This window comes from Nansenia antarctica, assembly GCF_963989245.1.
Source record: "Nansenia antarctica genome assembly, chromosome: 1".
Taxonomy (NCBI): domain Eukaryota; kingdom Metazoa; phylum Chordata; class Actinopteri; order Argentiniformes; family Microstomatidae; genus Nansenia; species Nansenia antarctica.
The window spans coordinates 14,303,289-14,319,895 of NC_137674.1; the positions used below are offsets into that span (position 1 = coordinate 14,303,289).

The 16,607-nt window shown below is 43.9% G+C and overlaps 1 protein-coding gene across 2 annotated transcripts in view; it reads right to left on the reverse strand.

Annotated features, from left to right (window-relative positions):
- hspa12a (heat shock protein 12A) overlaps positions 1-16,607 on the reverse strand; it is a gene marked incomplete at both ends in the record, with an annotated part of 55,494 nt that overhangs the window by 23,124 nt on the left and 15,763 nt on the right. Inside the window, 2 exons of one of the 2 annotated variants that reach the window (XM_080531920.1) lie at positions 1,824-1,954; positions 3,394-3,470. In XM_080531920.1, the coding sequence (XP_080388046.1) occupies positions 1,824-1,954; positions 3,394-3,470 (208 nt within the window). Of the gene's footprint in view, positions 1-1,823; positions 1,955-3,393; positions 3,471-16,607 lie in introns of those variants that run through there. The other variant, XM_080531921.1, reaches the window with a different exon arrangement.

The following is a 16,607-nucleotide window of genomic DNA, read 5'->3' on the forward strand; positions in this document are numbered from 1 at the left end:
GATCGAGGGGCTGCGGAGCTGGTGCAGTTTTAACAACCTGGAGCTCAATGCTCTAAAAACAGTGGAGATGGTGGTGGACTTCCGCAGGAAAGCAGCCCTGCCCCCTCCCATCACACTGGGAGGTACCCCGGTGGCGTCCGTGGAGTCATGCCGCTTTCTAGGCATGATCATCTCTCGGGACCTAAAGTGGGAGCGGAACACCGAGGCCCTCACTAAGAAGGCCCAGAAGAGGATGTTCTTCTTCCGGCAGCTGAGGAAATTCAGGCTGCCGAGGTCCATGATGGTCCAGTTCTACACGGCCATCATAGAGTCCATCCTCACCCACTTCATCATCACCTGGTTCCCTGCTGCAACAGCCAAGGACAAGGCCAAGTTGCAGAGGGTTATACGTGCAGCGGAGAGGGTGATCGGCTGCCCCTTGCCCTCCCTCAACTCCCTGCACGACACCAGGACTCTGAGGAGGGCAAGGAAGATCATGGCCGACCCCTCCCACCCCGGCCACGGCCTCCTCACCCTGCTAAATTACTCTGGCTTCCCCCTCCCCCCCGCCCCCAAGTGTGCCCAGGACTGAATATGCACTGGACCTTTGAAAAACTCTGCACTGCACTTTATATATATATATATATATATATATATATATATATATATATATATAGCACTATCCAATGCACTCAATGCATGTCTGTCCTGTGTTGTCCTGTTTTTGCATTTGCATCTGTTTTTGTTCATGTATACATGTGAAAAAAGCATAAATGCACCTACTGTAATGCCAAAACAAATTCCTATATGTGTCAAGCATAATGGCAATAAACGTTATCTGAATCTGAATCTGAATCTGACATTCTATGATGTATTGATTGAATGATAAGACAAATAAAATACATTTCCTACTTGGACCAGCAAACACTGAGTGGGCTTTTTTTTTGTGCTCCATAAACTGAGATCTAATCCAGCTCTTAGCTCAGGGCTACATTTTAATGTGATTATCCCATTCTGGTGTGACATGAATGACAAGTTTGTAAACATGGTCTAATGCTGTTTATTTGTAGATGCACAGCTGCGTCTGCTCGATGTATTAGCATTTTTCAGGCTGATTGATATTGTTGGTGCTTGGGGTTGTTCTAAACAAAGCTAACAATAAAGTCTCACTTTTAACATCATGGCTCATATGTGTATCTCAATGACTAAGGAAGAAACCTGAAAAGCCCATAAACTTTGGGCTAGGTTAGAACAATCAACCCAACAGCCCTACATAGTGGTGGCCACTGGCCAGACGAAAAGGCAGACGTGTTTTGCTTATTCAAAACAATCATACCATTTAGAAGGCCGTTATTGGTTAGTGGGTGGTCTTCAAACAGCCCATATCCTGTCTTGTGAAGGATCCTTTTTTAAATAGCCAGCTGCCCAGAAGCACTCAGGATCACACTTTAATTTGATGGTAAAGAGATATTCTAAAGAGGCCATGTGTTCATGACAAACCTCGCTATCACTGCACAATCTATTATAACAACGATTACACATTTTTACACTGATCAAATTATTCACCTGTTTTCACTCATACTGTCATCTAGTTAGGAAGCATTAAAGCCGCACACGTTTCCTACCACAAATCCCATATGCTCCTGGCTAACCTTTCCCTCAACAATGGGTTTCTATAGACAGAACAGGAGGGATATGCACGTCCAGGAAAACCAGCTTTCGTTATTCCATTGAGCCTCCTCCTCCTCTCTTCTTTCTGCATACTGAGCCAACTAAATGTAAACAGCTCCCTCCCTCCCTCTCCCCCCCCTACTCAGAGGGACTGCAATGCAGCGTTGGCTCACCTCATGGTGTGAATGCACTCCGGCTCCTTGGTGAAGGCATAAGCATAGCCACTGGAGGTTGTGCCAAAGTCGATAGCAACCACCACCACAAAGGAGGGTCCTGTAGGTGTGTTCTGGTCCGGGTCGTTCTGCTGGGGGAGATAAACATGGTGGAAGCATAGACTTAGGGTTAGGGTTAGGCCACAAGTTTACCTACATACACTCCAATGAGTCTAGTCTAGTCCTCCCTATTGCAATAAGGAAAAGGCTCAGAAACGACGCAATTATATAGCAATTTGTATATTATTTGTAGAAACTAGTGTTGTCAATCGATTTACATTTGCAATCAAGTTAATCACAATAATATTCTGAAATTAATCAGATTAATCATGCTTAATCACAAGTTTAAAAATACTAATACTTTTTTGGCAGGGAGATAAAACAAAAACATGTGGTGTTGGAATAAAGAAATGTCTTAGTTTTGATGATTTCTGAATAAGATTAGAATCTCTTAAAAGTAAAAAGGTCTCAAGTTATGCAGTCAGAATTGCACTTAACTGCCAAAACTCAGACTGCACAGATACACTGTACTGATAATACTATAATGTATTATATCTTCGTCCACTGGTTAGTTTTGTGGTTCTGTTCCAACTTTCACTACAGTTCAACAAGTGGAGAAAAATCAAAGTGGAGTCATCTCCAAGCACTTGAGTTTGACAAAATGTGTCTTGTTTATGACAGTATTTTTCTTCAAACCGATCTGTGTTGTTTTCATTCTCTAATTGATATCACAGGTACATGTCTCTCCTTTGTTAACTGAACATTCAAAAATTAAAAGTGCTGATTGTTACTTTACAGTATTATATATAATACATTATTGTATACTGACAGTAGCAGGTTGAATGGCTTGTTGTAGCTGTTATTGTTATACTCGCTAATCACAAGTGGTTTGTAACACCAGATCTTGTTGCTGGCAGATCTGTTCTGGATCTAACCACCGTAGCGGGTAGGAAAGCTGGCTGTGTCTCAGAACACTGTCTGTCTTTTGAACCTACGTAGCTCTCTACTCAATTCATCAATTGAAGCTAGTGTCGCTGTCCCAGTCTCTGTAATAAGGGAAAATATAGGATATTCCTGGTCCACATAATGAAGCCTTCAATCAACCATACTGTACTATAAGGGGAAAAAAGGGGTGTCGATTTGATCGCAAACAGGGTGTTCATTCACCTGTGACAAAGGACAGAACACTTGTAAAGTGGTGGTGATTAGCGTCTATACATATGTCAACATGACAAGTGGTCACGAATGTAACCAACGACTGTCTCATCATTATAATCCAGTAGGCTACACTAATCAGTCAGTGTTGAAACCCCTCTACAGGCGTTTGACACGCAGCAGAAGTTATGATACTGTATATGGCAATATGAACTTATGGTAATAAGATTAATTCGCCTCCATTTATTTTACCTCGTTACGGTTTCCAAATGAACCGCGACCGTTAACGCGTTAACATTGACAGCCCTAGTAGAAACAACATTACGTCATAACTACACAGGTATAAGTCGATGTGATGTACTCCAGAGTTACCTACCTGAATGTGTGACGGAGACAGGGGGGTGATGCCAGGTTCGCCCATGCTCTTGGCTGGAGAAGGAGTCGCCATCGCATCTGAGGAGAGTGATGAGAAATTAGTCAAACAAACAGAGGATAATTAGATTGGAATAATATGTATGACCACTGTTTGTAACTTTGTACTGTATCCCGTTTAATAAGCCCCCCCCAAAAAATTAATCGACAAGAGCTTATTTTGATGTATTAAAAGATACAGTTGGAATAGCATTCATTAAAATATTTCTCAACAACTCATCTGAACTGGGTAATTCATTTATAACTGCAGAACATATTGCAGACCTAAAATAAGTGTTACCTTTAAAAACAACTTTTACCCCATAACATGTCTGGCACCTGCCTCTTAAACACAATGACATTTCAATTGATTTAAAGATTGTGTCTGTCCATTTGCCACCATCGTCATTAGCTTTCGCTTAATAGTGCCAGTGATAAAAAGGCTCTTTGACAATGCACAATAATAATACTCCCTAAGTGTCTGAGAGGGATTGTCTCAACGGGACATCACCTCATCTCTACTGTATTTTCCACATGGCTCCTACAGAGTGGATGAGTGGCCAGAAGCCGCATAATCCATTTTGCAGGGCAATTACAGAAGGCATTTACAGCCCACCTGTGGATATGCTCCATTCTTCAACCCAGTCCACACACCCCATCCCAAAGTCACCTATACAACCTGGAGTTTTTTATTTGAAAAGAGGACAATAAAAATCTAAGCAACACTTGATTGCTCTGGTGTTAAATGTGTTCAAGTGCAGCATTATTTAAGGGATGACTCAGAGAATCTTTCTTTTGTATCTGTTAGGTTTGTTTACCAGGCAACATTAAATGTGTAATACGAATTTTCATCAAAATCTATTGAATTCTGTTAAGAAAGTTCTAAAATGTCGATACAGCTATTTATTTGACTATTGTACACAATAAATGTATTTCTTTTGAATTTCTTGAAGCACTTAGGAGAATATTACACTGTAGGTAATGTAGGTCAAACCGAAACAACACATCAGTGTCAAAGATTGAGTGTGTCACATTTGAAGAGTATATTGTATAACAAATCATTGATCTAGCTACAGCAAATACATTCATTTATTTTAGAGGGTTTCCATGTGCTTGCAAAACAAGCATGCATGTCCCTCTGTGGCCCCCACTTGCCAGCAATTGTGTTTACACCTATTGTTAATGTAAGGTACTTATTTTCTATTTGTTGTTTACTGTATGGCATTCATTCGGTATGAATTTAGACACCAAAACAAGCTAGCAACTCACACAAACCAAAGATTCAAACTTTTCCCATACTACATACAGTACCTGGGAATGCATGTAACTCACATACTGTGGCTTAAAAATACAATATTTCTATCACTCTGATTGTTCAGCCAACGGACATTCTGGGTCAATAGCATGAAACCTGAGCAGAGCATGTTTACTACTCAAGGTGTTCCAGCAGAACATGTCTACTACTCAAGGTGTTCCAGCAGAACATGTCTCCTACTCAAGGTGTTCCAGCAGAACATGTCTCCTACTCAAGGTGTTCCAGCAGAACATGTCTACTACTCAAGGTGTTCCAGCAGAGCATGTTTACTACTCAAGGTGTTCCAGCAGAGCATGTTTACTACTCAAGGTGTTCCAGCAGAACATGTCTACTACTCAAGGTGTTCCAGCAGAACATGTCTACTACTCAAGGTGTTCCAGCAGAACATGTCTACTACTCAAGGTGTTCCAGCAGAACATGTCTCCTACTCAAGGTGTTCCAGCAGAACATGTCTCAAGGTGTTCCAGCAGAACATGTCTCCTACTCAAGGTGTTCCAGCAGAACATGTCTCCTACTCAAGGTGTTCCAGCAGAACATGTCTCCTACTCAAGGTGTTCCAGCAGAACATGTCTCCTACTCAAGGTGTTCCAGCAGAACATGCCTCCTACTCAAGGTGTTCCAGCAGAACATGTCTACTACTCAAGGTGTTCCAGCAGAACATGCCTCCTACTCAAGGTGTTCCAGCAGAACATGCCTCCTACTCAAGGTGTTCCAGCAGAACATGTCTCCTACTCAAGGTGTTCCAGCAGAACATGTCTCCTACTCAAGGTGTTCCAGCAGAACATGTCTCCTACTCAAGGTGTTCCAGCAGAACATGTCTCCTACTCAAGGTGTTCCAGCAGAACATGTCTCCTACTCAAGGTGTTCCAGCAGAACATGTCTACTACTCAAGGTGTTCCAGCAGAACATGTCTCCTACTCAAGGTGTTCCAGCAGAACATGTCTCCTACTCAAGGTGTTCCAGCAGAACATGTCTACTACTCAAGGTGTTCCAGCAGAACATGTCTACTACTCAAGGTGTTCCAGCAGAACATGTCTCCTACTCAAGGTGTTCCAGCAGAACATGTCTCCTACTCAAGGTGTTCCAGCAAACAAGCAGAACAAATCTGTTACTGAGGGGAAATGTGTGGATTGTTGACAAATTGACCAAGAATGACTAAAGCCGTTGTTTACAGCAGTTGTTTACAGTTGTTTACAATAAACATTCTCCACAATTATTTTCAAGTGTACAGTAAACAAAATGATGTAGCACCCCTCTATAAAAGGAGAGTGATGGAATGAAGCAAGTACATCAAGCAAGATGTTTATTCATAAACTTTTTGCGATCACTTTCTTTGACCAAGGAGAAAAGAAAATGTGTTCCATTAGCCTACTATTGTACTAACTCTGTATTGATACAAGACGCCTCTACTTCAAACACAAATTTCACCAATAGGCAAATTAGACAAAATATTTGCACAGCCAAATTATTTGGTTACAAATGCTACTGGCTGTGCACCTAGGTTACACAATTCTGTATTGATATAGACCAAGTTCCAGTATTTATTCTGCATAAGAGACTTCACTCACAACATATTATTTCCAAATTCGTTAGGCTATCTATCGGCCTGCTGTATTAGGCTACACTTGCACAGCTGCATTCGTAGCAAGAATGAAAAGTCACCCGAATCTGTAGTGCTTATTTGATCACTTTTGATCAGTCTGGCTTCTTAAGAGCTTTGTTGATTTCTCAAAATATTATTCCCAAATTCGTAAGACTGTAAGCCTACGGCATTAGGCTACACTTTTAGCTCTCCACCTTGCAACGTATTATGACGTGTTTAATGATGAACCGTCTCAAAACTCCTAAACAATCTCTATGGCATGACGCATCCATCACCATAGTTTTGTCAACATTGGGCCAATCAGTGTCATTTCGTAAATGTTCCATCTGTATGAAGAAAAAAAAAAAAAGCTTGTGACATACGAACGAACAGAGACAGAATCATAGTCAACTCTCTCTGATTTCTGAGCTGGGGGACAATAAAAAAAGTTGAAAGCGTAATATGATATTTGAAAAAAAGAAAAACAACGTCATTGAATCAGGACACTGTAACTCAATATAATTCATAATTAATCATTAATAGAATGTGAGCCCTAAAATGTATTAATAGGACGTGAGCCCTAAAATAGCACTCTTTCTAGTAATCAAAATACAATCAAAACAATCGTCTTTTTCTGCTACAATCACAAGCACATAAAAATAAACACGGCCTGGGTGATGCGGCCGTAGATAGTGTGTATCCTGTTTGTCAGCCCTCTACATTCTAGCAGAGTGGTCCTGTCTGGAATGTTCTACACATTCTGACAGGAAGCAGGGTGAAGTCAAAGGCCACCGCTCTGACAGGCTTAACAGCAAGATGTTGTAAGTAAGTATGCATCTAGGGCTAGAAAACCCAGCTGCTTGTTTCAAAGGGGCCAGATGGTCAACAAATTAGAAATCTTCATGGTTTTGAAACATTTATCTACATACTTTAGAAACTAAATGCTGGTCGAGTGAGTTGTAGTTAAGCTGTACAGCCAGGCAGACGAAGACAGGATCCCTTCTCTCCTCCCTGCATGCAGAGCTTTTCCTCTCTGTTATCGTCACATTCCAGCTTTTCCCCAAGGCAGACTCTGTTCTCAGTCCCTCAGTCAGCACAGGCGTCAGCCGCTGTTTAAACAGGAGGCCGGGCCTCCAGCTACAACTACATTGTAGGAGCCAAACGAATATTATTGAATGCTATTGAGTAATGATCATGATGAATGAATGAAATATGAATGATTGCATGAAATATTAGAATATGATGTGGTATGATGGCTCCTCCGTAGTGCCCATTTCTCTGAACTGTGTCAGGGAAATTGGTTAAATGGCAGGAAGAAAGGCTAGCAGAGTCCAGGCAGGCCTGGGTAGGGGTACAGTTCTTTTACCTCAAAGAAACACACAATAGAATGAGCCGGTATTGGAATGATCTTTTGTTATTTTTTATTTATGTTCTGTAAAGATGCAATTGGAACCGTGAATTTTATGTTCATATTTAAAGGACAATAAATCATTTTTTTTGTTACAATTCTACATGGCCTGGATTTTGGACTTGGTTTGTTTGAAGATTTTTGGTGTGCGTCAAAATTCCTGCCTTGCCTGGACAGTGGTTACTATTTATTTGAAGCCACTTATTACAGAAAGAGCATAAAGGCCAATGCACACGGCGTGCGATTTTGTCGCACCGTGAATTCGATTCCATTGTTTTGAATGAGACAATACACACGGCGTGCGATGCAATATTGTCGCACGACAACATTCGATTCTCAATTCACACCACCGAAGTCAACAACACGGCCCATCTCATATGGGATTACAAGACACCTATATTACATATTAATAACAATCGAGCATGTAGGCACAATATGCCCAGTTGTATCTTGTAGAAATAGTGGAAGCAAGGCAAGCAATATTGGTAGAGCCTATAGTAATCAGCCTGCCTGGTCCGACTTCGGTGGTGTGAATTGAGAATCGAATGTTGTCGTGTGACAAAATCGCACGCCGTGTGCATTGGGCTTTAGTCACAACAAATTAATTTGTATCAAATGGACAAAAATATAAAATTGGTTGCCCCAAGTTCATTACAAGGTAACAGAGTTGAATCTCTTGGACACACAGTACATTGTAGGGCCACACTGTATTGTAGACAACTCATGGAGCTGAAGATTCCTCTCTTTTAATCCTTTGGGCAGAAATAGATTGACAAACCTAATCTAAAGTCAGACAAACCTAAATAATTCCATTCCATACATACAGTGGGGAAAATAAGTATTCAACAGATGAACAATTTCTTAATTCAACATATTTCCATTGCAGCTCTTCACATGAAATTTAGACCAGACCTTGGTATATTAACTCAATAAAACTACACAGCTAAAAGAATTGTAACACTCCAATCCATAAAGAAGTTGTGTGAAATAAAGGAGAATGACACTGGAAATAATTTAACATGCGAACTGAAATGTATTTAATACTTGGTTAATCAACCTGGTGGATGGCAACAGATTCAATTTCCCGGTACATGGCTCCATTAATCTTCCCTTCGGTAATTGGGATTCCACGAGTACCATGTGAAGACAAACAGCCCCATACCATGATGCTTCCACCTCCAAAACTTCACTAGGTATGGTATTTTTAGGATCATATGTAGAGCCATTTCTCCTCCAAACATGGCACGTCATATTGTTGCAGAAAGGTTGTTGTCTCATCTGATCAGACTTCATTCTCTCAGTAATCTACAGGCTTCTCCAAATGTTCTGTAGCAAACTTCAAATGGGCTTCAACATGCCTTTTCTTCAGTTATGGAGTCTTGTGATCGTGAAAGGGGACCATGGTGGTGGAGTACATTTCCTATTGTTTGTTCTGTACTTTATGTACTGTGCTTGCTGCTTCCAGGTCTTTCTGGAGCTTGAGTGGTCCTTCGCTCTTGGGCTACTCTTCTGACTAACTTTCTGACTGCCCAGTCAGAAATCTTGCAAGGAGCTCCTGTGTGTGGCTGGTTGATGGTCGAGTCATGTTACTTCCATTTGAGGCACCTCAATGGTGCTTATAGGAACATTTAGGAGTTGAGAAATCTGTTGGTTACCAATGCCATTACTATGCAGCTCAACAACCCTGTTGCGACGGTCTTGGGAGACCTCTTTGTCTCTACCCATCATGAGATGTTTCTTGCAGAAAAGCTTGGTGACAAATGATTTGTTTACTTGCATTCAGAGGTGGCAAATCCTTTTTCAAACAGTGGAGGTACTGAACAACCAACATGCACTAACCCATCTGATTCTAATAAGCACAGCTAGAAGAACTCATTAGTGGCATAAGCTGGTTTAGTGCTTTTTTTGTTTGTACTTTTTTCCTGTGTCATTCCACTTTATTACACATAGCTTTCTTTATAGATTGGAATGTTACAATTTCTTGTGTAATGTGTAGTGTTATTGAGTTAATCCCAATGTCTGGTCTAAATTTCATGTGAATAGCTGCTATCATAGCTGCTTTCATAGCTGCTTTCATGTGAAATATGTTGAATTAAAATGTTTTGATGTGTTGAATACTTACAATGTGTTTTGATGTGTTGAATACAATTCCTAAAAAAAGATTATTTGATATGTTAGAGGACTTCATTTTTCCCCCCCAACGGAACCCCCTGCCCCCCCAAGAAAGAGGAATTACGGACGTAGACACCAAACATCTGACAAGCAGGCTAAAATATCCGCTTTTTTTAAACGCACCCAACCCGAATCTGGCGAGTGGCAAGCCCATGGGCTCTTTGGTAACGTAGTCCGCCAGTAGTCTCGCATAGCGAGATCTATCTCAACACTTCGCTTCGCGCTGGAGAATAATACAAGATTGTGCGCGAGCGACGCGAGAGATTTTTTGCAGGGTGAGATGTCTGCAGATGGAAAGTAAGCAAGTTGAAACGTTAGCAAATATAATTGCTGAGTGTTCTAACAGAGCAAGTTGGTTCAAATTGGTCGTTATTATTGTGACTAGAAAGTGTCTGATTATAGTTCCATGGTGTGTAAATAGTGTCAAAGAACTAGCAAGCTAGCTAGCTAGTTCAGAGGTGATGAGATGAGCTAGTCACTAGCACACATGCCAGCTAAAGAGCTAACTGGATGCACTTTATTATTTTACTTGAAGTAGATATACTATCTTTCTTATTCTGCTAGAATTGGGCTTTATGGTAATACCATAATGGCATAGTTACAGTACATGGACAGTGGACAGCGTCTGTTTTTTATAGTTGGACATACGATTTTTTTGCAGGTGAGAGAGTAAAGTCAAAATGACATTATCTGACTGCATTGCCCACAGCAATCCAATATTCAATTATAATTATGTTATAAATTGATATGGATCAATGTATACCTCTTATTAGATTATAAATACTCTGGTTGTTATGTTTGCCTTTTGGTTGACAGCAAAAGAGGGAGAGAGGAGGATAGAGACGGAGAGAAGGAGAGAGAGCAGGATGGTGTCGGCACACCAGAGAGAGAGAGAGCAAGAACCAGGTGAGAAAGTGGACAGGTAGTCAAGACCACATAAGTAAGTAGCCTTGAGAACCGATGGTTCTCCAGCCTAATGGCCCATAGGGCAGGAGCCTATCTGCTGTTTCCGTAGCGTGAGGCGGCTTAATGTACAAGTTAGTACACCCCCTGGACATGACGCTGTGGGGGGGGGGGTCCATGCCACCCCCCCAAGGCAGCAAACCTAGGGGAAACACTGTACGGTAGTACTAAGGTCTACCATGACAATGAATAGGGAAAAGTTAAGGGAATTTCAGAGTAACTGCCCGACTCCGGAGGTCTCCAGTTCGAGACTGGACGGAAACAACGTTTTCAAGAGGTCAGCTCTGTCATCTGGAAATGTCAACAAACTAGTCTGCCTGAGCAACTGGTTAGAAGAAAAGTAGACTTTATGACCTGGTTGGCTGAACTCATGTCACACAATTGTTTCGATTTGCACGTCATTGAAAATACGAGTCTCACAACAAGTCACAACAGCTGTTCAAAGGTGAGGCATGACACTAGTGAAGCTGACATGGAAGAGGACGGGTCAGGATGGTGGACAGATGTTGAGGTGTGAAGAGTCCATGCAAGCGAAAATAAATGGTTTGTACAGACACAAAGCAGTGTTTACTGTCTGTCGTTTGCGTCCGTGTCGGCTGTCTGTTTACTTTTTTTTTTCCGGTAACCAAACCCTCATGTACGTGTAACGGAGTAGAAAGGTCAAGTTCAATTATAGCTAAAATAGGTATGTTTATGTTTAATGTAATGTTTATGTATATGTTTAATGACGTGGTATATCCGGGGTGTGTCCGTGACCCGGATGTTGTGTCCGTGCCCCGGATGCTGTGTCCGTGACCCGGATGCTGTGTCCGTGACCCAGATTGCGTGTTTACACTTGTGATTGCATTGTGCTACAAGAGCGCCGAGTAAACGTTTTACTTATACGTTGTTTGTCGTCACTACAACAACACCACATATAAAATGAGACATTGTGACAGCGGTATGAACCTGGTAGCCATTGTTAGGACGATGTTTGGAGGTGCAGCGTTCGCCTTTGACAATACGAAGTTTGCAACCAGACGCTAGCTAGGACAAGCTAAATAGCCCGGGAGTGACGACGTCTCGGTGACTGGACGACAGGAAGCAGCACGACGACGACGACGACGTTGAACCGCCGACATGGAAGTCATTTAGCAGACACTTTTCCTTGAAGTCATTTAGACATTTTTCTCCAAAGCGACTTACAATTTGTACATTTGTCTAAGTGAATCAACTACACAGCAGTCATCAATAAATGAACGTGAGCCATCCAGCTGAGAGTGATGCATGAAAAGATACACCCCGTCACATTGGTGCCGTGACCTGTGGACCTGAAGTCAACTCTTCACCTTGACCCGGGACCACTCGGCTGGATCACTCTGCTGGACCGCTCCTGCGTGCTGTCTGGTGGGCGGCGTATGGTTTCACTCAGTTCATTCGGTGATGTTATGCACAAATGGATTGTTGAATTAATGAATGTGATCTGTGATTTATTTTAGTTTTATTGCTGTTTTGGTGACATTTTTCTTTACTGGTCTTTTATCTGATTAGTCTGTATAGTACTGTTTTCTTGAATTCTAATTCAACATGAGCCACAGACCAGGATGTTTCAGTACGCCACTAAGCAGTAGCATTGGGAGGGGTAGAGCGATCCTCCTCAGTGGAGGTAGGGGGATTCCAGTGTTGAGTTATGATAGTCCTGTTCAGGGGGGTGATGTTCATGTTGTGGGTAGTCAGGATGCTGCTGGGGCCCTTTCAGTTAGTGGGGACACAGTTCCTTCTCAGAGCCACGACATTGATCATGCACCGAGCACACGGGTCAGTGATGCCCCATCCCCAATCTCTGCTTTCCAGTTACCTAATGTAGTGAGCCAGATGAGTGACATAATTAGAGATGTTGGTCTACAGCTGGCAGATAGCATACTTGCACGCCTTGACTCAACGCTACCCCCTCTTAGCTACCTCAATGCTACTCCTCTTAGCACTGCGCATGCACAGACCACGCCCACTGATACATCCACCCAGAGTCTAGACCTGTCCCAAGTCCAGTTGGTACCTCACAGGAGGGTGAAGGAGCCTCCAACGTTCAGAGGGGATGATAAGGACGCAGTGAATGTGCGTGAGTGGGAAGACATAATGAGGAGTTATGTGAAAAAGGTGAACATCAGAGCAGATCAGCAGGCGGAAGAAATATTCACCCATCTCAGGGGCAGGGCTAAGGATGTAGTGAAGTATGGGACGAGGAGCAGTGGCATTAATGTCGCTGAAAACCCAGAGGCCATCTATGGTCTTCTACGTAAGCATTTTGCTGCTGTTCCCTGTTCACCTATCCCCTAGCCGACTTTTACACCACGCTGCCGAAGAGTGGTGAGGATGTGTATGACTACTGGCTACGCCTCAATCAAGCTGCAGATGTTGCCACTGATCGCCTCAAAGAACAAGGTAAAACACTTGAGTGCCCTCTCCTGGAGGTGACACGTATGTTCATCAGGAACTGTCCATCCAAAGAGCTTGCCATGACTTTCAGATCAAAGACGATCGATAAGTGGACTGCTGTAGAGGTCCAAGATGTACTTGACGAGTTCCACACTCAGGTGTGCTCGAACGGTGTAGCCGCAGCCGTGAGTAAAAGGCCCAGTGAGGGTGTGCTAGTGAACAGAGTTGAGATGTCAGGCACTGATATGTGTTCACCTGAAAAGCAGGATACTCGCCCAGACAAGGGGGCAGAGGCCTTTGAACGTATCATCTCAATGCTAGAGAAAGTCCTAGTGGAGAAGTCTGCTCCTGCTAAGGACATGTCAAACAAGCAGTATAGACCCAGCCCCCCCAGGATTGAGGGTCTGAATAACCTGCCGTGTGCTGTGTGTGGCGACGCTAGACACTCTGCTTGGACTCACTGCCGTGACCAGAGGCTCTGCTTCCAGTGCCATTCGCCTGGACACCCCAGATCCAAGTGTCCGATGCAGGGGCGTGCCCAGTCGGCGCAGCAGGGAAACTTATAGATCTGCATTCAAGGGAGAACTGTGCAGATCCTGTTGATATCTCTCCCAATGATGAAATGGCTGATTGTGAGTCAACATACAAGTCATTCATCTCCAGAGCGCCTTCGAACAAAACAGTAGTATTTCAAGGTCTACACCGAGTCCAAAGGTCTGATAGTTTATTCTACACCACTGTCTCCGCTGCAGATGTCTCTCTTAGAGCGATGATAGACAGTGGTTCTATGGCATGCACGCTTAGCGAGGCTGCGGAGGCGCGTCTCTTGCAGCGTAACCCTAATCTGAGAGGATGCCCCGCTGATGATGTCATTATCATAGGATGTGGTGGTCACCGAGTTGTACCTAAGGCAATATACAATGTCGATGTGGTGGTGTATGACTGCAAGATGGTCATCCCAATGCTTGTGGTGCCTGGACAGACCGATGACATGATACTAGGCAGTAATGCCATCAAGAAAATCCTAGAGTTGATGAGGAAGACTGACAGCTATTGGCGGCTGATATCTGAACATGGTGGTGGCAGTGATGGGGACTGTCATCACTTCTTCTCTCTCCTTTCCAATACAGAGAGATGGAGGGGTGAGACAGTGCCTGAGAAGGTTGGCACACTGAAGCTACAACAGTGTGTGGTGCTACAGCCAAATAGTGAGCATCTTGTATGGGGCAGACTCCCTGTGTCGGCACCTATATCAGAAGGCAGTACGGTGGTTGTGGAACCAACTCAGTCCAGATGCAGACCGAATAAAGTTCTGGTTGGCAGAGTTGTTACGCCGATGTGGGGCGACCGATGGCTGCCTATGAAGGTTGTGAATCCCACCGGTGAGCCGGTAGTGCTGAAGCGAAACACCAAATTGGCGGACGTGTTCCCCTGCATTGCCGCTGAAGATCTGTCCCCGCCCGACCACATTCAGTCTTCCCCACAATCCGTGACTGGTGAGTCTGTAGCAAGGCCCAAAGAAGACATCAGAAAGGCACTGGAGGAACTTGGTCTACGCGACCTAGACTTGGACGCGTGTGAAGTCTCTGACCTGTGGAGAGAGAAGCTTTGTCAGCTTGTTGTGAAATACGAGTCAATCTTTTCACGCCACAAGTTGGACTGTGGTGAGGCGTCTGACTTCGTGCACAAGATACATCTGGTGGACGAGAGGCCATTTCGCCTGCCCTACCGCAGAGTGCCACCGAACCACTACGAGAAGCTGAGGTCTGCCATCAACGACATGGAGGAGAAGGGCATAATTCGTAAGTCCAACAGCGAATATGCCTCGCCCTTGGTTCTTGTGTGGAAGAAGGATGGAGGATTGCGCATCTGTACGGACTTCAGATGGCTTAATGCGAGGACAACGAAAGACGCACATCCGCTGCCTCATCAGGCTGACGCGCTGGCTGCACTAGGTGGTAATGCCTACTTCTCCACAATGGACCTTACCTCTGGTTTCTACAACGTGCCTTTACATGAGGACCACAAGAAATACACTGCGTTCTCCTCTCCCTTTGGCCTGCATGAATATAACCGGATGCCTCAAGGGTTGTCCAACAGCCCGGCTACGTTCATGCGGATGATGCTCTCGATCTTTGGGGATCAGAATTTCACCAGTCTATTGTGCTACCTAGACGATGTTATGGTCTTCGCTCCTACAGAACAGCTGGCACTCGAGCGTCTAGAGATGGTTTTCTCTCGTTTGAAGTACAACAATCTCAAATTGGCTCCAAAGAAGTGCTATTTTCTGCGGAAATCAGTACGGTTTCTCGGCCATATCATCAATGAGTCAGGAGTGCAGACGGACCCTGGAAAGGTTGAAGCCATTAGCCAAGTACAGGTATCCGATCTGATGGACAGTGATGGGGTGTCTCCTTCACAGAAGAAGATTAGGTCCTTCTTGGGCATGATGCTTTACTATCAGCACTTCATTGAAGATTGTTCCTCTAAGGCCAGACCCCTATTCAAGCTTCTCTCTGGACAGAACGCTGGAGAAAAGGCACGCAGAGGGAGAAAACCAGTGAAGAAATGTCACAATCTTGTAAAGCTCAAACCAGCTGACTGGACGCCCGAGTGTAGGGATGCTTTCGAGACATTGAAGCGCGATCTCCTGCATTCTGTAACCCTGGCCCATCCTGATTTCGCAAAGCCATTTATCCTAGCAGTGGATGCTTCATTCGATGGGATTGGCGCCGTCATCTCTCAGCTCCAGCCTGGTGATAAAGTTGCAAGACCAGTTGCCTTCGCTAGTAGGACGCTGTCACATGCTCAGTTGAACTATCCAGCTCACCGACTTGAGTTCCTGGCATTGAAGTGGGCTGTATGCGAGAAGTTTTCCCACTGGCTGAAGGGAGTGCATTTCACAGCGTGGTCGGATAACAACCCCTTGACCTACATCCTAACGAAGCCCAAGTTAGATGCATGCGAACAGAGGTGGGTGGCCAAACTTGCTGCATATGATTTCGATCTGAATTATATCCCAGGGCCTAGGAACATAGTCGCTGATGCGCTGAGCCGTGAGCCATTTGTTAAGTCCTGTGTGAGCCATCGCCTGGTGAGGGAGCCTTACCTGTCCTTGCTGGATCAGGTGAATGGAGTAGTGACTGACTACCAACTGTCAAGGTGTTCAGCACACTGATGTCGACACAGATGAGGTCCTGAGTCCTGAGTCTTCTGGAGGTGCCATTAGTGCTGAGGAGGTGTCTGCTGTCATGGACGTCCATCGTACTGGGGGTGTTTCTCAGCTGCCCTACATTAATCCGGAGTATTTGCAATTGCCCGAGG